The 22,494-nt window shown below is 37.5% G+C and overlaps 1 protein-coding gene across 4 annotated transcripts in view; it reads right to left on the bottom strand.

Annotated features, from left to right (window-relative positions):
* The window catches only part of DCDC1 (doublecortin domain containing 1), a 473,661-nt gene that overhangs the window by 5,729 nt on the left and 445,438 nt on the right, over positions 1 to 22,494 (bottom strand). For all 4 annotated transcript variants that reach the window (XM_070383604.1, XM_070383606.1, XM_070383608.1 and 1 more), the window contains 3 exons: positions 21,842 to 21,943; positions 15,815 to 15,951; positions 14,370 to 14,549 (listed from right to left, as the gene is read on the bottom strand). In XM_070383604.1, coding sequence (XP_070239705.1) covers positions 14,370 to 14,549; positions 15,815 to 15,951; positions 21,842 to 21,943 — 419 coding nt within the window. The remainder of the gene's footprint in view (positions 1 to 14,369; positions 14,550 to 15,814; positions 15,952 to 21,841; positions 21,944 to 22,494) is intronic.

The raw sequence follows: 22,494 nt of genomic DNA, 5'->3' as shown, positions 1-22,494 counted from the left end.
TAGGACATTTCCACACACCTTGCTTGTATGACTTTTACCTATCATCCAGGCCAGACAGCAGCTCTCCCAAAATGAAGGAGCCAGGTTCGCATGAGCCCCAGTCACCTAATACTTCTTTTTATACATAAAATTAGGGGCTACAACTCACAGCAATTGAGTTGTAGACCTGGGCAACTTATGGCATCTTGCATCTGGAAAATGGTTCAGAAATATGAAGGAAGACAAGAGACAATCTCTCTATTGCATGAGATAATGCAATTCAGAGACTGAATTTTTCACCCAGTATTTTGAGCAAGGGATGGATGCACTGAATTGAGCAGTAACAGAAATTATCCCAGAATACATTCCCATTGTAGAGGAGGTAGTCAGACAGGAGCAGTGGGAGGAAAGACTTAAATGCAGTCCTACACCCCTTGCTGAATAGTAGCCAGTCAGCAGCAATTTGATTCTGATTCAGGATCTACAGGAGGATCCTACAGTTCCCAAGTCAAAATTTAGGGGAGCAAAAGAGAACTAGTGTCTCCTGTCAATAGAGCTCTCCTTGTACATGGAGATATAAATAGAAAAATGAACCTCAGCAATAAGAGGATTGTGAAAATATTCTACAACATAAACAGTATCTGTACACAAGGTGAAGAGGTTTTTTTAAAAGATTTAGAGCACAAATACATTTTAGAGTATCTGTATTGTGCTCCCTCAAATTTTAATAAAATATGACTTCCACAGACACACACACACACAGAAGTGAGATGACTACAGCTTAAAGGAAAGGAGCATTGCTGAGACACAGGCAGAGATAATGATGGTGATGGTGATGGTGATCATCATAATAGCAGTTTAAATTTACTGGCACATTTCTATGGGCTAGAAACTTATTTAAAAGTTTCTAAGGATAATCTAATTTTATTTTGTGGGAATAATTATGATCCTCTTTTTCTTGGTGAGAAAAATGGAGAAGAGAGAGGCTAAATATCATAACCAAGGTCACACAGCTGGTAAGAGAAGAAACAGAGTTTTAAATTGATATGAATAGAGAGCTGAATGAGAGGCAATGAAATGAAAGATTCAGCAGTAGAATTAAACTCTGTCTTTAAAACAGAAAAAATGCAGACTGAATATTATAGAAAATCAAATTGCATTAGAGAGGACTAAGTTGAGAAAATCTCCTAGGATATAGAGGAAGAATAAGACAAAATTTATAAGAGAAAAGTTAAACATTTGTCACATCAGGACATCAGATATTAAACCTATATTAGTGGAGAAGAATTCAGAATACATAAATTTAAGAAATTATTAAAAAAAACAGAAGAAAATCCTCTTTTTTCAAACATGTCTTCATATCAAATAGGTTAACCCAAGATATGGCAAAGTTAATGAAAAAATGACTAATATTTAACTTTAACTGGGTTAAAAGTAAGAATTTCAGACAAGAGGGGAAAATTCAGTTATGTTTAGACCTGTTTTCTGCAACAATGACTACTAAAGAAAATGAACCTTTTAGGGGAAAAGGTTTCAGTGTAAGAATTCAGTTTCCAGCTAAATTATTACTTTGGTTACAGGAAACAAAAGATATTCTTATATGTAGAAAAATTCAGAAAACATATCGCTCAGATACATTTCAGATTATTTAAAAAAAAGAATGAAATTCCTTCACTATGGAAAAGTCATGGTATAAAATGACTCATATTAAGCAGGAAGATCACTAGAACATGATATAACTGTTATAAAAAATGGTTAGAAAATAAATCAATTTAAACTTTTAAAATAAGTCTTTATAGGGAAAGTAAAAATGTAAAACATCACTAAAAAGGGACATGGAAAAGGAAAACACAAAAAACAAAGCATTCCAACTTTCTATTTACGGAGGGGAAAAGATCCTGTTTCTTCTTTTTTCCATCGTTAAGAATATTTAAGACCTTCTAGAACTAACACCCAAAAAAGATGTCCTTTTCATTATAGGGGACTGGAATGCAAAAGTAGGAAGTCAAGAGATAACATGGAATAACAGGCAAATTTTGCCTTGGAGTACAAAATGAAGCAGTTGAAAGGCTAACAGAATTCTGCCAAGAGAATGCACTGGTCATAACAAACACCCTCTTCCAACAATACAAGAGGAGACTCTACACGTGGACATCACCAGATGGTCAATACCAAAATCGACTGATTATATTCCTTGCAGCCAAAGATGAAGAAGCTCTACACAGTCAGCAAAAACAAGACTGGGAGCGGATTGTGGCTCAGATCATGAACTTATTGCCAAAATCAGACTGAAATTTAAGAAAGTAGGGAAAACCACCAGACCATTCAGGTATGACCTAAATCAAATCACCTGTGATTATACAGTAGAAGTGACAAATAGATTCAAGGGATTAGATCTGATAGAGTGCCTGAAGAACTCTATCAATTTCTGCCTCAAGTCAGGCTTCAGCAGTACATGAACCATGAACTTCCAGATGTTCAAGCTGGATTTAAAAAAGGCAGAAGAACCAGAGATCAAATTGACAACATCCAGTGGATCATGGAAAAAGCAAGAGAGTTCCAGAAAACCATCTACGTCTGCTTTATTGACTATGCCAAAACCTTTGACTGTGTGGATCACAACACACTGTGGAAAATTCTACAAGAGATGGGAATACCAGACCACCTGACTACCTCCTGAGAAATCTGTATGCAAGTCAAGAAACATCAGTTAGAACTGGACATGGAACAACAGACTGGTTCCAAATCACGAAAGGAGTATGCCAAGGCTGTATATTGTCACCCTGCTTATTTAACTTCTATGCAGAGTACATCATGAGAAATGCTGGGCTGGATGAAGCACAAGCTGGAATCAAGATTGCTGGGAGAAATATCAATAACCTCAGATATGCAGATGACACCACCCTTATGGCAGAAAGCACAGAACTAAAGAGCCTCTTGATGAAAGTGAAAGAGGAGAGTGAAAAAGTTGACTTAAAACTCAACATTTAGAAAATGAAGATCATGGCATCTGGTCCCATCACTTCATCACAAATAGATGGGGAAATAATGGAAACAGTGGCAGACTTTATTTTTTGGGGCTCCAGAATCACTAAAGATGGTGACTACAGCCATGAAATTAAAAGACACATGCTCCTTGGAGGAAAAGTGGACATCACATTAAAAAGCAGAGACATTACTTTACCAACAAAGGTTCATCTAGTCAAAGCTATGGTTTTTCCAGTAGTCATGTATGGATGTGAGAGATGGACTATAAAGAAAGCTGAGCACCAAAAAAATTGATGCTTTTGAACATCAATTGGAGAAGACTCTTGAGAGTCCCTTGGACTGCAAGGAGATCCAACCAGTCCATCCCAAAGGAAATCAGTCCTGAATATTCATTGTAAGAACTGATGCTGAAGGTGAAACTCCAATACTTTGGCCATCTGACGCAAAGAACTGACTCATTGGAAAAGACTCTGATTCTGGGAAAGATTCAAGGTGGGAGAAGAAGGGGGTGACAGAAGATGAGATGGCTTCATGGCATCACCGGCTCAGTGGACATAAGTCTGAATAAACTCCAGGAGTTGGTGATGGACAGGGAAGCCTTGCGTACTGCAGTCCATGGGGCCGTAGAGTCGGACATGACTGAGCAACTGAACTGAACTGAAGGATATTTATTTTTACTACTATTTCTGTTGTTGTTCAGTCATCAGTCGTATCCAATTCTTTGCAGCTACTTGGACTGAAGCATACCATGCGTCCTTGTCCTTCATTATCTCCCAGAGTCTGTTCAAACTGATGTCCATTGAGTCAATGATGCCATCCAACCACCTCATCCTCTGTTGCCCGTTCCTCCTCCTGCCCGAAATCTTTTTTTTTTTTCTAATTTTATTTTATTTTTAAATTTTACATAATTGTATTAGTTTTGCCAAATATCAAAATGAATCTGCCACAGGTATACACATGTTCCCCATCCTGAACCCTCCTCCCTCCTCCCTCCCCATACCATCCCTCTGGGTCGTTCCAGTGCACTAGCCCCAAGCATCCAGTATCGTGCATCAAACCTGGACTGGCAACTCGTTTCTTACATGATATTTTACATGTTTCAATGCCATTCTCCCAAATCTTCCCACCCTCTCCCTCTCCCACAGAGTCCAGAAGACTGTTCTATACATCAGTGTCTCCTTTGCTGTCTCGTACACTGGGTTATTGTTACCATCTTTCTAAATTCCATATATATGCGTTAGTATACTGTATTTATGTTTTTCCTTCTGGCTTACTTCACTCTGTATAATAGGCTCCAGTTTCATCCACCTCATTAGAACTGATTCAAATGTATTCTTTTTAATGGCTGAGTAATACTCCATTGTGTATATGTACCACAGCTTTCTTATCCATTCATCTGCTGATGGACATCTAGGTTGCTTCCATGTGCTGGCTATTATAAACAGTGCTGCAATGAACATCGGGGTACACGTGTTTCTTTCCCTTCTGGTTTCCTCAGTGTGTATGCCCAGCAGTGGGATTGCTGGATCATAAGGCAGTTCTATTTCCAGTTTTTTAAGGAATCTCCACACTGTTCTCCATAGTGGCTGTACTAGTTTGCATTCCCACCAACAGTGTAAGAGGGTTCCCTTTTCTCCACACCCTCTCCAGCATTTATTATTTGTAGACTTTTGGATCGCAGCCATTCTGACTGGTGTGAAATGGTACCTCATTTGCATTTCTCTGATAATGAGTGATGTTGAGCATCTTTTCATGTGTTTGTTAGCCATCTGTATGTCTTCTTTCGAGAAATGTCTATTTAGTTCTTTGGCCCATTCTTTGATTGGGTCGTTTATTTTTCTGGAGTTGAGCTGTAGGAGTTGCTTGTATATTTTTGAGATTAGTTGTTTGTCCGTTGCTTCATTTGCTATTATTTTCTCCCATTCTGAAGGCTGTCTTTTCACCTTGCTAATAGTTTCCTTTGATGTGCAGAAGCTTTTAAGGTTAATTAGGTCCCATTTGTTTATTTTTGCTTTTATTTCCAATATTCTGGGAGGTGGGTCATAGAGGATCCTGCTGTGATGTATGTCGGAGAGTGTTTTGCCTATGTTCTCCTCTAGGAGTTTTATAGTTTCTGGTCTTACGTTGAGATCTTTAATCCATTTTGAGTTTATTTTTGTGAATGGTGTTAGAAAGTGGTTTAGTTTCATTCTTTTACAAGTGGTTGACCAGATTTCCCAGCACCACTTGTTAAAGAGATTGTCTTTAATCCATTGTATATTCTTGCCTCCTTTGTCAAAGATAAGGTGTCCATATGTGCATGGATTTATCTCTGGGCTTTCTATTTTATTCCATTGATCAATATTTCTGTCTTTGTGCCAGTACCATACTGTCTTGATAACTGTGGCTTTGTAGTAGAGCCTGAAGTCAGGTAGGTTGATTCCTCCAGTTCCATTCTTCTTTCTCAAGATCGCTTTGGCTATTCGAGGTTTTTTGTATTTCCATACAAATTGTGAAATTATTTGTTCTAGCTCTGTGAAGAATACTATTGGTAGCTTGATAGGGATTGCGTTGAATCTATAAATTGCTTTGGGTAGTATACTCATTTTCACTATATTGATTCTTCCAATCCATGAACATGGTATATTTCTCCATCTATTAGTGTCCTCTTTGGTTTCTTTCACCGGTGTTTTATAGTTTTCTATATATAGGTCTTTAGTTTCTTTAGGTAGATATATTCCTAAGTATTTTATTCTTTCCGTTGCAATGGTGAATGGCATTGTTTCCTTAATTTCTCTTTCTGTTTTCTCATTATTAGTGTATAGGAATGCAAGGGATTTCTGTGTGTTGATTTTATATCCTGCAACTTTACTATAGTCATTGATTATTTCTAGTAATTTTCTGGTGGAATCTTTAGGAAATAAAAGGAATCCAAATTGGAAAAGAAGAAGTAAAACTCTCACTATTTGCAGATGACATGATCCTCTGCCCGAAATCTTTCCCAGCATCAGGAACTCTCAATAGTCTTCACCACACCAGAGTTCTAGAGCAGCAATTCTTTGGGACTCAGCCTCCTTTATGGTCCAACTCTCATGTCCATACATGACTACTGGAAGAACCATAGCTTTGACTCTACGGACCTTCATCAGCAAAATGATGTCTCTGCTTTTTAAATACACTGTCAAGGTTTGTCATAGCTTTTCTTCCAAGGACCAAGCATCTTTTAATTAATCAATACAATAAAACAAAATCAAAATAAAAGAAATAGTTCTTCTGAAAGAATAGGTAAAATCATCACCATATGAGCTTAATATGATATCATTCTTAGAAAATTTATGTAAATGGATGAGAAATTAACAAAAAGAATGCTTAATAAAGTTGTCAAGCACAAAATAAATTATAAATCATTGATTGTTTTTTGTTGCTGTTCACCAAAGATATGTATTTAAGAAATACAGTAGGGGAAGTTCATTCCAACATCAAAGCTGCTCAGAGTGACAATTAATTTAAAATATTAGGCCCTTATAAAAATCTTAAAATTTTATTGAAGGACAAAAATATTTATATATATATATATATAACAATGTCACACAATTCAATCTGGCTTCAAAGATCGAATATTCTAAAAGGTGTCAATTCTTATGAAAGTAATAGCCTAACACAGCTATAGTCAAAACTTTTGTAGGATGATTTTAGGGTGCTGAGTCAACTAGAAAAAAGTCAACTAGAAAAATCAACATGGCTTCCCTGGAGGCTCAGTGGTAAAGAATCTGCCTGCCAATGCAGGAGAAACGAATTCAATCCCTACTCTGGGAAGGTTTCTCATTATATGGAGCAACTAAACCTGTGTATTGAGCCTCTGCTCTAGAGCCCAGGAAACTGTAACAACTAAGCCCACAGGCTGAAACGACTGAAGCCCACATGCACTAGAGGCCGTGCTCTGCAACAGAAGCTGCCTCAATAAGGCCACGCGCCTTAACTAGAGAGCAGCCCCTACTTGCCACAACTAGAGACAAGCCTGGGCAGCAATAGCCACAGACTCAGAACAGCCAAAACAAATGAATACATAAATGAAATTTTTAAAAATATCAACAGGCAAGGAAAATTAAGTAAAACTGAAAAGTACAACAATAGGAAACTCTTATCAGATTTTAAAGTATATTAAACTATAATAATTCTAAAAGTATCAGATAACTTAAAAGAAGACGCTAATAAGAATTCAGTATATATAATCAGAAAGTTTGTATTCCAACTCAGTGGGAAGAACAAAAATGATTATTCGGTAAGTAGGGCTGAGATAGTAATTTTAAGCCCAAAATAAAGCAGAGAAAATAGCTTCACTCAAATTTTACACCAGAAAAAAGTTTCACACAATTTAAAAAGTAAGAGGGAAACAGACAATTATAAAAATCTTAAGAAAAAATCAGATGAATCTTTTTTGTGTGTTTGTTGTTTTTATTTTTATTATTTTTAATATAAATTTATTTATTTTAATTGGAGGCTAATTACTTTACAATATTGTATTGGTTTTGCCATACATTGACATGAATCCGCCATGGGTGTACACGTGTCCCCTATCCTGAACCCCCTCCCACCTCCCTCCCTATCCCCTCCCTTTGGGTCATCCCAGCGCACCAGCCCCGAGCACCCTGTATCATGCATCAAACCTGGACTGGTGATTCGTTTCACATATGATAATATACATGTTTCAAAGCCATTCTCTCAAATCATCCCACCCTCATCCTCTCCCACAGTGTCCAAAAGACTGTTCTATACATCTGTGTCTCTTATGACACGAAACAGTGAAAGTCACTCAGTTGTGTCTGACTCTGCAACACCATGAACTGTAGTCTACCAGGCTCCTCTATCCATGGAATTCTCCAGGCAAGATACTGGAATGGGTAGCCATTCCGTCTACAGGGAATTTCCCTGACCCAGGGATCAAACCCAGGTCTCCTACATTGCAGGAGATTCTTTACCATCTGAGTGACCAGGGAAGTCTTATATGATATAAGGATAGTAAAATACTATTGGAACTTGAAAAAGTAAGAACAAACTTTAAAGATACATTAATTTCTGCACATTAAAAAATCTCTCAGATACTGTGGCAAATTGGAAATTTGTTATAATAAATCTGACAAAGTTATGCATAGCTTATTGCCATAGAAAAAAAATTTATATTAGTGTGAAAAATATTCACAGACTACTAATAAATGGTAAAAATAAAGCAAAACAAATAAAAATCACTGTTACAAGTAATTAATGACATATAAATTGAAACACAGATATAACATTCTCTCCTGTCAACTTGCAAATACATATTTCTAAGTGACTGCAATTAGCATTGTTGATTACTCATGTAAACAGCATGTTAGTAGGAACACTCATTCAAACTTGTGGGAGCATCAGGTGCTGAAATATTCCTAGAAAACAATCTGGTGATAGCTGTCAAAATTCTCCAGCACATCTACATAATTTGACATAGAAATTCTTCTAAGAATTTATTTGGCAGAGATAATCAGAAATTTTAAAAGGATTTATGTGTAGATATGTTATTTGGATTATGTTTTATGATAGCAAAATTAGAAACAATCTAAATGGCAAACAATAGAAAACTGGATGAGTAAGTAATAATCCAACCATTTGATAGAATATGATGATGCCATTGAAAATAATGTTTTGATAAAGAATATTAAATTATGCAGGCAAAAAGTTACATGAGCTTGTTTGATGAATAATTACACATATTAATGTAATCTAACATGATGACAATGGCAAACAAATGTATAAATATATAGAAACCATGTGAATAGATCTACTAAAATCATAATAATTGCGGTTATTTGTGGGAGTCAGAATTTTCATTTCCTTCTTGGTGCTTTTTCTGTTTCTAATTTTAATGCAAAAATGACTGTATGCTGTTCTACAATTAGAAAATATAACAATAATCTATTCTTCAAATAATCCAAAATTTCATATTAATTACAACAGATTCACATGGTTTCATACAGTTTCACAAAATTTTTCCTAAATTTTCCGTAGTAATAGTAGCTATCTTCTGCGTAGGCTGCCTAAACGAATACCACCAGTTCTGGAGCCTACTAAGTCAAGACCAAGCTGTGGTTTAATATGGTTTCTGGTGAGAGCTCTTCCTGGCTTATAGACAGCTGCCTTCTTGTAGTGTTCTCATATGATGGGAGAAGACAGAGAAATCTGTCTTTCTCTTCTTATAAACCCGCACATTATTTCAGGTTAGGGCTCCACCCTTAAGGTCACATAACATTAATTACCTCTTCAAAGCCCCGTCTCCAAATACAATCACATTGGAGGTTAGGATTTTAGCATAAGAATTGGAAGTGGGAAAAGGGGGACCACAATTCAGTCCTAGCAGCGAATATTATGTATTTTTTTCCGCTCCAAGGCAACCAAAGAGTAGGATGATAACTGAGTTTCTACCTTGACTGGGAGAAGTGGGGAGCTGTCCTAGAAATATGTAGATAGGTCTCTGGAAGAAATTCCTGCAGCTTGAAAAAAACCAGATGTTGCTGCCAAGTCGCTTCACTTTCGTCCAACTCTTTGCAACAGATTGTAGCCCATCAGGCTCCTCTGCCAATGGAATTCTCCAGGCAAGAATACTGGAGTGGGCTGCCATTTCCTTTTCCAAGGGATTTTCCCAACCCAGGGATCAAACCCGGGTCTCCTGTATTGCAGGCAGATTTTTTACTGCCTGTGCCACTCTGGGAGGCCCTGAAAAAAATCCTACATAAGGATAACTCTTATATTTTCCCTTACTTTACCACTAAAATGTCACTAGTGTATAGAAATTGTGTTTCCTGTTTATAATTAGGTGGGCGCCTTCATGCTAAATTGTTAAATTCATCCTAAATTGCCTGTCATGTCCTACTGTTTGTGACCCTATGGACTGTAGCCCATCAGGCTCCTCTGTTCATGGGATTCTCCAGGCAAGACTAGAGTGAGTTGCCAGGCCCTCCTACAGAGGATCTTCCTGACCCAGGGATCGAACCTGCATCTCATGTCTCCTGCACTGGCAGGCAGGTTCTTTACTACTAGCACCACCTAGGAAGCCCATTATAATCAAGGGAATGAATGTTACTTAATAGAAATATATACCAAATACAAACAGGAGTTAAATCTATAGCTGTTTCACTTGGTTTTCACGAAGATCTATTTTACACCAGACTCAGTTAATGAGTTTACAAAAATCTTAAAAAAAAATAAATTTGGGAGGAAAAAAAGACATTTCAGTACAATTAGGTTCTAAAATGTCCAGTTAACTTTTGACCTTTAATGATGTTCTTAATTCTCAGCTTTTCAAATACATGTAAATTTACTCAAGTTCCTCCTTTAAAGTGGGTAATATAAATTACATGTTTAAATTCTGCAATAACAAAAGCTCATAATAGACGAACAATGTTCTTTACATAATTCTTCACCTATTTTGTGAGTTTTCATAGACCCGGTACTCTCAGGGTGGTACACATGGGCACCACAGAACTATTTCATATTCCCTGAGGACATGAGGTACTGCCCTCTACAAATTAAAAAAAAAAATCTGTTTCTCATTCATTCAGCTTCCACTCATGCATTCAGAACTATGCTTGGCTGTGAGAGAGCACATTGGTTTTGAAATTCTGTGGAATAGGAAAGATATTGCAGGGATGGGAGAAGACAGATGCTGTAGGACCATAGAAGGAAGGGCTTGGATAGTCATAAATCAGAGAAATATGATGGCCCTGAAGAAAGAACCACTAACCCTGTGGGGGTGGGGGAGGCACTGATGACAGACGACCCTACATCAGTTGGAGATGAGAGATGCTCCAGCCACGTTCAAAGACTGAGTAGGAAGAATGTGGTTAAATCATCCAGAATAGCCACAGCAGTGAAAAAAGTTGAGGGGAAAACCTGCATTAAGGGATTCAAACACCATCTGGGGGTTTCGTTGTAGAAAGTAGAGGAAAGCACTCTGAAAAGCATTCTGTTCCTCATTCTTCAGGTAAAAGTACCAGCCACTGAAACTCTGAGCTTCTCTGGAATCGGCACTGTTAGCCAGATTCACCGTAAAATCTGAACCCTACTCTTCCTGTATTCATACCCACAGTCCATTTTCCTGGAGTATTCTTTACAGGCTGATAGCCTGAAAAGACACATTTCTAATTGATCACAAAGAATCTCAAACAGATCCCTAAAAACAAAAACAGAATGGAAAAGGAAAGGAAGGAGATTAGAAAGAGCATTTTTTAACAAAACAAAAGAAGAAATGATGTGCAGAAAGCTTTCTAGACATTGCCTAAGTATCCTTCTATACACCAAGCCCATATTAATCTCCTCCAAACATTGGCTTTACTATGCCATTGTTATTCAGAGACAACTAGTGCTCATGCGCTTTAGTCTGGGATAGTGTAACGGACTGAATTGTGTCCTCCCCAACACTCAGGTTAAGAGACATTAGAGCGTGCTCTCTCTCTCCACATAAGGACAGAGGAAAGGTTGTGTGACCACACAGTGGTGAGAAGTCAGCCATCTGCAAGCCAGAAAGAAAGTCCATATCAGAAACCAACCCTGATGCCACCTTGATCTTGGAATTTCCAGCTTCCAGAAGTGTGAGAAATATATTTCTGTTGTCTAGGCCACCCAGTCTGTGGTTTTTTGTTATGGCAGCCCACGTAGACTATGCAGAGAGTATATGGTCTCCACCATACATGCTTTTAAACAATTTCTCCAGTTGTCTGTATCTCTCCCTATTTCTTAGTTCAAGTACCATCTATTAATACTTAATTGGTTTATGAATCTAACACCCATACCTCTGTGTGTGCTGCTCCTCATCCTTACTCTGCCTAAATGTTGACTCTTGCCCATTGATCAAATTCCATCAGAGGTCCTGATCGAGTCCATTGTGGAGCTTTCTCCTTCACCCCAGGTGGGCACGATGTTCCCTCCTCTGAACTACTATTGATCTTCCTGCATGGATTACTGATCTGACCTTCATCACATGCTGTTGCTGCTAAGTCGCTTCAGTCATGTCCGATTCTGTGCGACCCCATAGACGGCAGCCCACCAGGCTCCCCCATCCCTGGGATTCTCCAGGCAAGAACACTGGAGTGGGTTGCCATTTCCTTCTCCAATCGCATGAAAGTGAAAAGTGAAAGTGAAGTCGTTCAGTTGTGTCCGACCCTCAGGGACCACGGGAAAGTCCATGGGATTTTCGAGGCAAGAGTTTTGGAGTGGGGTGCCATTAGTACTTCTCTAAAAGGAGTGGCAGCTCCCTTAGCAAATGCATTCTTCTTACAATCTGGGTTCAGCATAACAAAATATGGAACACATAGAAAAACACATAATAAAGAAAGACTGTCTCTATTAGATCACCAGTAATAAGACCATCCAATAAACACTTCCAAAAATAAAATCCATCCAGTCTTTTTCTTTAATGTGTGTGCATACATGTTTATAGAATTCAACTCTATGTGCTTTATAGTATGCTTCTTTCATTTAGTATATCTTGAACATCTTTACTGTCATTATTCTTTCTAAAGTTGATTTTTTTTTATAATATCCCATTCTACATACTATAATTCATTTAACCAGCTCCCTATTTGTGTTTATTTCTAATATTTCTATGCTATAAATAACCTATGATAAATACTATTATCAAATAACCTTTGCATAAATTCATGAAAATATCCTTGGGATAAGATTCAATAACAGAAGTGCATTTTCTTATGATTTGTATAGCCACATGGTCCTACAAAAAGTTGTACTCCTATTACCATGAGAGTGCCCATTTCTTTATAAGCCTAAGTAAAGCTGGATGTATTTTCAAATGTTTTGCCAATTGTAAATATGAATGTAATGAGAACACAGCTCATGTGCTATTTTATGTCTCCTATTGCTACCACTACTATTGAGGTTAACCTGTTGATTATACTACACTATAAACTTTTCAAACTCTTTTCACACACATAAATTAGAGTAATACTTTATAGCATCTAGCACAGTGCCCTTTATGTACAAAGCTCATAAAAAAACTATATGGTCATGCAATAATATGTATGGAGTGCCTTTTACATGCTACATGAGAGTCACATAAATCCAAAAGTCATTCCTTCACTAGGTATATGTACTTTTTATAAAAGTTACTCTAAGTTTTTGCTCTCCTGAGTTTGAAAGTCCATCTTTAATCCTATTGTCTCTGCTCTACTCTTTATTTATTAATCATTTCATATTCCCTCACTAACATATGAGCTCTCGTTGCAATGGTTAGGTACAATTTAATAAACTGTGATTTTCTGAGAAATGTTTCAGCTTTTTTATAGAAATTGTTCTAGGATATTCTCTCCTGAAAAAGCCATCATTCATTTTTAAAAAATCACTTTCTTTTTCTTCATGTGTATAAAGTCCCTTTGCTTACATTCCTAGTTTTGAATGTATTGTCTGCATTTTTCTCTTTCTCAAGCACAGCAAATCTGTTGTCAACTTCTGAGATGTAATTGCTTTCACAGTTCTTATTCAAAGTCCCTGTCAAAGAAGGGTTGTCTCCATCACACTCTGAATCACCACCGTGAGGGGCATAGCCCTTCTGCAGCGCCCCTGACACTCTAGGTGCCCCAGCAGCCTCCACGAACTCCTCCAGGCTCATCTGTTGCACTGTCTTGCCTTTTCCTCCATCCTCCACCAACATCTCATCCTTATGTGACTTCCTCTTATCCCAGAAAAAGTTATAAAAAACATTTCACAAAATAATAATAAGAACATTTTTACAATGTATTATAAGATATCACTGCAACAAATAAGAATTTTTGAAATTCTACCAAAATCCATTTCCTAGGTACCTAAAGTTTTTATTTAAAGCTGAAGACAAAATATCAAATTTGAGAATTGTATCCTGATATTGCAAACAATAAATGAACTGCTACTCATCTTCTCCTTAGTCTTTTACTTTTGAAAAGTGGAAAGTCTGCCATAATTCTCAGACTCTGGGCATCAAGAATATGACAGGTTTCCTCTAGTGAATACTGTGGTTTTCCCCACAGAGAACATATCTAGAGGATAATCACGCTTTTGTGAACGAGGCTTAAAATGGAAGAGGAAGACTATTTTAAATTATTTTCAAGTTTCGATTTTACTCTTTGACTGCAGAGGGTTTAACTGTTATTGTTCTCTGCCAGCCAAGTGTCATTCTGGTGCACACATTACGTCACGCAGAGCTGTACTCCAGATTTTCATACACATAAATTCATTTAATAATCATCTCAACCCTGTGATGAAAGTATTACTCTCCCATTTTACAGATGAGAAAATGAGGTTTAGAGAGGGAAAATAATTTGCCTGATCTAACAATCTAGAAATGTCAGAGTTGGCATTTGAACCTAGCCTTATGAAACATTCTCCTTTCACACTAAATTTACCTCTGAAATAGTTTTGCCCCAGGCATAAGTGCCATCTTCAAGTCTGCCTCCATTTAGGTAAATCCATACTCGTTTTGCATTGGGCTGTTTATACAGGTTGCTCTGCTTGAATGCTGTACATTTAGGTGCAATGAGAGAATTTCTCTTGGATTGCAGTTCTTGGACTTCAGAAAGGTGTGCCTGTTAAGAAAAGTCCAGAGAGTGCCATGGTTAGAGAACTGTCTGTTTAGTGTGTGTGTGTGTGTGTGTGTGTGTGTGTGTGTGTGTGTGTGTGAAAGACAGGAATATCTTATCATTGTACGTTATGTTGAAAAAAATTTAGGAAATACATTACCATCTCCTATCACTGACTCTTCTGTAATTCCCCTTGCTTCAGTGAATCACTATAGGCAATAATAGCCATTAGAGTAGTAACAATAAGGCACTTATTTTGGCAAAGTACTTAACTTTCATTTATAATTTAGAGAAATGAATAGAGATGTGTTTTTGGATTTGTGCATGGTGTTTCTCCTACTGAGTGATTTCTCTGCATCTAACAAATGAGTTTTTTATTAGAATCACAACATCATTTCCTTTAACCAAGAAACGCTTAAGGGAATGTACATGACTGTTGTTTAAATCTTTACTCTCTGTCTTTTAAAATACAGCGGCCACCCTTATACTCTGCCAGATCCCTGCCAGGCAGCTTTTCATCCTACTTCAAGCATGTCCTAGTTCAATGCTTTGCATTCATTCCCTGGTCAGTGATTTATCCTTCTTAGCTTGGCAAGAAGTCATATTTCTAGCAATGTCAATTTCTTTTTTTTCTAGTAACCTTGACTTGTGCACACGCCTAAGATTTAGATTGAACACATTTCACGATTTGAGAAACCCTATTAAATAAGAACACATCATTTTGATGAAAAACTTTACAAAGCAAAAAGTTTTCTCCAGTCTCTATCCCCAGCCCTCTCTCAACCGCTGACCTTTCTTGTCTTGACTTTTTTATTTCTGGCAATCCTGACTGATTAATCAACTGGACTGAAACTGCTTTTTTGAATTCCTCACTTCCGAATGTCTCCATTGCAATTAGTATTTTGCTCCTTCCTCTTTTTACAGATTGAGACATACCCTTAGGAGTGATGAGCAATGAAGCCATAAGGCTCAACTTGACTACACTTATTATAATTACCTTTGTACATATCCACTGGGCCTTTTTCTCTTCTTTGCTAAGGTCATAATTTCTGGTCTCCATTCAAACAAAACAGACTTTCCTAGGAGCTGGCTGTCTCTTAGATAGCTACTCTCCAAATGCCAACTCAATGCTTGGCATATGCTTATGTGGTCATAACCGACCAGATGCTAAGAATAAATTAATAGCATAATGTAAAAAAATTTAATACTGTAGTTTTAAAAGCTTATAAAAGAGGCTGAGCCTTTAATGTCTGGAGTCCTAAAGAGCATACCTCTGTATGTCTTATGAGATCCATGAGTTTAATTTCCTCTTGAGTCTGCTCAGTCCAGCCTCCTTCCACTACCACCAGCTGCACAGGGCTTTTGTTGGGAACCATGGTGGCTGGCTGACATGCTGCTACCCGCCGCCCTGGGGAAAGAAGTCACTAGAAATGTTGTTTCTGATGATAGGCGTTCAGATTTCAAATAAATTGGTTTGGCTTTCTATGCATAAATCATTCCACTTGGGAGCAGAGGCTAAAATACTAAATATATCATAAAAGCGAAGATGCCTAAGGTAATAAGATCTAACAATGGTTCTTCATATGGGAGCTGGAGGCTTTAAATAGCCAGGATATGCATACTCACTGTACAGATAAAAAAGAAAGATAACATGCTGACTTCCACACTGGCCCCAGCCTCTCATCCACGATATGGTTCAGTGGTAATTTAGTCAAATAGAATCCATGACCTATATAGCCCATCATCTCTTCCAGTCATGGAACATATGTTTTGTTCTCTTCACTAATAATAAGCCTTTCCCCCACAATTAGCTTAGCAGCCTGGGGATTAAGTATTTCTAAAATAATATTAACCCAAGAGACAGGAGGCCTTTTTTTTTCCTATCTAATAATACCCCGTGAGCACGATTAGTTTCTGACACCTCTGCTGTGTCCTTTGCGCTCTTAAGAAGCTGTAATAAGAGAAAATATTTATTAGAATACTGTATTCTAAAGAATCACAGGCATAAGTTAATAAGTGTGGTGATTTGTATTTATGTATTCTTTCAGCTAGATGACTTTCAATCATTATGAAAGAGGTTTAAAGGTCACACTTATTAAATTGTTTCCTTTTTCTGGGTTGAAGATATACTCAGCACTGAGTCTCATACTCAGAGAAGTTGATCTCCCAACTTTTTAAGGTACAGATAATGTTTTCTCTGGTATATCCCTTCTAGAAATTGATGCTGAACACCAGCTATCTGTCAGACATGGTGCTAGATGGTGCCAATACAAACATGTAGGAGACCAAGCCTTTGCCTCTAAGGCTTACACTTTGGAAAGGAAGCCAAATGTCAAGGAAATGATTACACCAATAATTGATTGTAAGTGTGTTGCACCCCTGAAGTACAGGGTGTGTAAAAAATCATGTAACAGGCCTTTCTGACCTAGTCTGCTGTGTCAGGGAAGGCTTCTTTGAGAAAGTAACACTTAGATGGATAAAATAATAGAAATACTGAAATGAAGTCAAGTCCTAATTTTGTTGCCAGGGGACTCTTAACGTGCAGGTTTTCATACCCTGACTATGAACACGGCCCTCTGGAAATAACTCAGTATTTGTAGAGGATAAAGCGCTGGTGCTTTTATAGCTCAAGTTTGTGAAAATAGATCCAGCAATAAAAATACGTGGCAGCAATGACTTTTCAGGGAAATCAGAACTCTATGTACCTTATTATCATTCATATGCAATTTATGGATGTGAAGAAAACATAATTGAGTCAACAGCCAATGAATTCCAGTGACAAGGCCATTAGCCAGCATGCTTGGGAGAAGAGCATAGTGGTGCCAGAAAAATGCACAACACGAATTTATGTTAAATATAGCTTTTAGCTGACTCTATTCATAATGTGCTGGTAGCATTAATTTAGGACACATAAATTCTTATGGATAATATCTCAATAAATATTTTATTTGTAATGCATTTTGAACACTACAATTTTGCTTAACTAAAGGCAGTTCTCTGATAGTTTATCATTTACACTGTTGAGAGCCAGGATCTGAACACAAGAAACAGCAAAAAACATTATGCATTATTTGGTATTTGTCAACTTGTTTCTAATGTTCTTAAGAAAATGAAAGCACTTGCCAGTGCCTCTAACCAGCATGTTTTGGAGGTTTATAATGTTTTAAAAGGATATAATGTCATCACACGGAGAAGGCAATGGCACCCCACTCCAGTACTCTTGCCTGGAAAATCCCATGAACGGAGGAGCCTGGTGGGCTGCAGTCCATGGGGTCGCTAAGAGTCGGACACGACTGAGCGACTTCACCTTCACTTTTCACTTTCATGCATTGGAGAAGGAAATGGCAACCCACTCCAGTGTTCTTGCCTGGAGAATCCCGGGGATGGCAGAGTCTGGTGGGCTGCCGTCACGGGTTGCACAGAGTCGAACATGACTGAAGCGACTTAGCAGCAGTAGCAGCAATGTTATCACAAAAGGTGTGGGTTTAGGGAAAGGTTTTCATAGCAAACTATTATTTATGTAGGTAAGAATAATAAATAGAAACCCCAAAATGGACTCAATAAATTGTTTTTTATTTTTGTTATATTTTCCATATTTTCTATTTTATTTACATGAGATTGAGGAGGGGCAAATCATGTGTGTGTGCTGTGTGCTAAGTCACTTCAGTCATGTCTGACTCTTTGTGACCCCATGGACCATAGTCCACCAGACTCCTTTGTCTGTGGGATTCTCCAGGCAAGAATGCTGGAGTGGGGGAAATCAAATCTAACTATTAGAGCACATGAGTACTTTGCTGTTCTTTCTGACTATCAGTCTCACGTGAATAGCTCTCCTCAGGCCTCTTCTTCATCGGGAGGGCCCATTCTGTTCAGCACCACACATGCCTAAAAGGATTAGCCCACCTCACTTGGGATTTAGTTAGCAGTTCCATTTAGCTCTCACACTAAATAAAATGTTCCAGCATTGCCTTTATATGTAACAAAGGTGATACTTTGGCCTGATCTGCCATCCCTCAGTTTTGTTTATCAGTTTCTAAGACCCTAAGTGGGAAAATGGACAGCCTTCTCAGTATTTATTGAATATTTGTTCTATGCTAAGCATGTATAAATATTTGACATCTATAACTTAATCATAAAAATTGTACAAAGTTATTACTAGTATTTGATTAATATTAGCAAAGATCATGCTTACAAATGAAATGTAAAATCAGCTTAGTACAGTATATGCTCAGTGAACATTTGCTGCATTTACCAATGGCTACAATAGTAAGAATGATGCTAAAGCTGAAACTCCAGTACTTTGGCCACCTCATGTGAAGAGTTGACTCATTGGAAAAGACTCTGATGCTGGGAGGGATTGGGGGCAGGAGGAGAAGGGGACGACAGAGGATGAGATTGCTGGATGGCATCACTGACTCGATGGATGTGAGTCTGAGTGAACTCCGGGAGTTGGTGATGGACAGGGAGGCCTGGCGTGCTGCAATTCATGGGGTCGCAGAGAGTCGGACACGACTGAGCGACTGAACTGAACTGAACAATAGTAAGATATAATCAATGTCATCACTATTCATATCTTCCAAACCTCCTCTTTCATCCAATACTCAAGAAGCTCACAATCCAACAGGGACTGCAGTTAACTGAATTTAAACTTGTTCTTATTTATTCTCATAATCCCAACAATTATTAATAGAAAAGACCATCCTCTGAATAGGTATTTTAATAAGACCTATTCTGAATTTACATTTAACAGCAGAAAATGTAACAGACAAGATTTATCTAAAAGAAACTACATTAATGGATTTCCCCCATAATGGACACCATCTTACCAAATAGACTGTTTTCAACAGTGATATTGTAGATGATGCCAACTGAATTTTAAAATGTCTTTTTAATGCTGAATTATAATAAAAGTTAAAGACATAATATAAAATCAGAATTCAATAAAAGCAGCTCTGCCAGGTACTATTTTTAACGTTACTTTCTATTGATTTAATTGGATAAAAATTAAAATAGAGCTTAGAAAACTCATTGGGGTAAGTGGTTGAAATTCTGGTTATTCTTTAATGAAATAATTCCACAACTACTCAGAGGAAAAATAAGGGTATAGGAAAATTTATAACGTAACATAGGAGAAACAGTCATATGATCCAGTATGTAATAAAATGATACGGGCTATCAGATGGGAGGTTCAGGATATGATAAACCATACTATTCCTGACCTAGAATATTAGGAAAGTAAGCTGAAAAGTAAATAATGAGAAGTGATCTAAAAAAGCAGGAGAGAGAACTAAATTGTGTCAAAAGGAAACTAAATTGTATCAAAAGTTCAGAGTTAAGAAAGCATATAAGTCTGCTGCTGCTGCTAAGTCACTTCAGTTGTGTCTGACTCTGTGCAACCCCATGGGCGGCAGCCCACCAGGCTCCTCTGTCCATGGGATTCTCCAGGCAAGAACACTGGAGTGGGTTGCCATTTCCTTCTCCAGTGCTTGAAAGTGAAAAGTGAAAGTGAAGTCGCTCAGTCGTGTCCGACTCTTAGCAACCCCATGGACTGCAGCCCACCAGGATCCTCTGTCCATGGGATTCTCCAGGCAAGAGTCCTGGAGTGGGGTGCCATTGCCTTCCCCACCTATAAGTCTAGGGGACTGAAAAAAAAAAAAAAAAAAACCACATGGGTGGAGTGGAATGAATAAGGGGAGGAAGAAGTTTCCAGAGAACCAGATCATGAAGGACAATATTAAGGACTTTCACTTTTGCCATAAAGATAATGAGGAACTTTGAAAGGTTTTATGCCTGGAATAGTGTAACTCCTTTGCCTTTCTGCATTATCACTCCAGGTCCAGAATGTCACCTCTATGCATAGGATGGATACCACTATCAAGTTGGGAGGCAGGGAGATCAGTTAGAAAGCTGGTCCAGTAACCCAAGGAATAGGCAACAATAGCTTGAACTTGGATAATGATAGTAGGAATTAAGGCCAGTAGAACTCATTTGAAAATAACACATTCAAAACAATAAGACTTAAGGATATTTGCTTAAAGATAGTAAGAGAGGGAAATTCCAAGGATGACTCCCAGGTCCTTGAGCTGGAATACCTCAGTGGATTGTGGCAATGTATACAGAAGAAATAAAGGAGGCATTGGTGTGATATATAATATGATATGAAATAAAATAGTGATAAGATAACTTCCCAGGTGGCTCAGTGGTAAATAATCCACCTGCCAATGCAGAAGATGCAGGTTCAATCCCTGGGTCAGGAAGATTTGCGGGAGAAGGAAATGGCAAGCCACTCAAGTATTCTTGCCTGGAAATTCCCATGGACAGAGGAGGCTGGCAGGCTACAGTCATGGGGTCACAAGTTAGTGACTAAACAACAACATGGTCATCACATGGGGATATGGCAACTTTAGTTATCATAGACGTGTCCATGGTACCTTCAAATGAAGATATCTAGAAGTTAGAGTAGTAGAGGTTAGCAATAGAAATAGATGCTTCTCAATTAGATGCAATAATTCTTTCGGTAAAAACTGAAAAACAGCCCTTTCAACCCAGAGTGCTGTCTAGGGCACTTAGAACTAATTGTCTCATTTATTGACGTGAGGTTCATGTGTTTCTGACGCCAGACAGTACAAATACTCAGGAGCTGAAATCCTGCTATGGCAGTAACAGAGCTTGAAAGGGATTCCTTCTCAGACTAAGTCCATAATGCACTTTCATCCTCAAAGAATAATTTAGTGTCTCAAGCACTGGGAACAATATAAGATCAGAAACTTAAATTCTGTGACAAAAAGGATCAAAGAAGAAGACTAATAGTGTCAATTTATCACTTTGTCTCTGAATAACATACCTTACGCTGCATAACGAGAGAGAGCCCTTCTGAGATAAAGACACTAATTTTGGAAGAACTTAGATTCAGTCCTTATTCAGATTAATTTAACAAAACTTCTTCCCAAGAAATACTCAAGAAATAACAGAAAGCTTTGTTAATGACTAATTCCAAAGTCCACAAAATGTCAGTTCAGGAATTGTTTCAAAATCAGTAAGCTGGTTACAGGATCCACACATCCTCCAAATTTTAAAAATGCATCTATATAAATCATGTGATATTCATATTAATATAAAATTTACAAGTATAAAAGTCAGTACTGAGAAGATATATTATTAAGTTTTAGACTCTCTCAAGTGATTTTTGTAATATAAAATATTCAGTTAAACATCTGGTATCTAATGGTAGAAAAAAAACTACCAGAAAATTGAGACTACACTTAACCGTGGTGATACTTGATTTCGTTCTTACTGACCTTTTAACTGTCTCATTTTGTGTTTCATGACATCTAGATCAGCCAAAATTTTGTCCTTTTTAAGCCAGTTCTGTCTTTCTATTTTTTCTGCTTTCTTCAAAGCTAGAATAATAAAAACACATGATGTTTTATTTTGCATTCTTTTTATCAACAATAATTTATCATGCAAGCCAATAATTTATAAAAAGAAGTTTCTGCTTCAAGAAATAGATTCAATTAGAAATAAGTAATTAAAAGGTAAGGGTCATTAAAAGAAACCTCATCTGAAAGATGACAGGGCTTAAGGCATTTTTTTATGGAATGCAGGGGAGAAGAAGAACAGTGTTGTTTTATTATATAGATTTACCATATGCAATAGCCATATTTCATTTTCTACTTCCACAAACTATTTGGAGGTGATGAAAGCCTGGCTTGGAACCATTCATTTTTTAAACATCCACCTACTGCCTAAAGGGTGCAATTCTTAAAAATGAAAATGTGCAGACAGGTCGTCTTCAGTGTGAATTAAACTCATTTGTTATTTTCTAATGTATACCATTATTCTCAGTCTTATAGACCAAGAATCTCTTTATCAACTAAATTAGACATTTTCTATGCAGAATACTCCATTCCAATAAGAAAAAAATAGGCAATTGTGCAAATATAAGAGTACA

This window comes from Bos mutus, chromosome 15, assembly GCF_027580195.1.
Source record: "Bos mutus isolate GX-2022 chromosome 15, NWIPB_WYAK_1.1, whole genome shotgun sequence".
Taxonomy (NCBI): domain Eukaryota; kingdom Metazoa; phylum Chordata; class Mammalia; order Artiodactyla; family Bovidae; genus Bos; species Bos mutus.
This window is presented reverse-complemented; position numbering and strand designations above follow the sequence as displayed.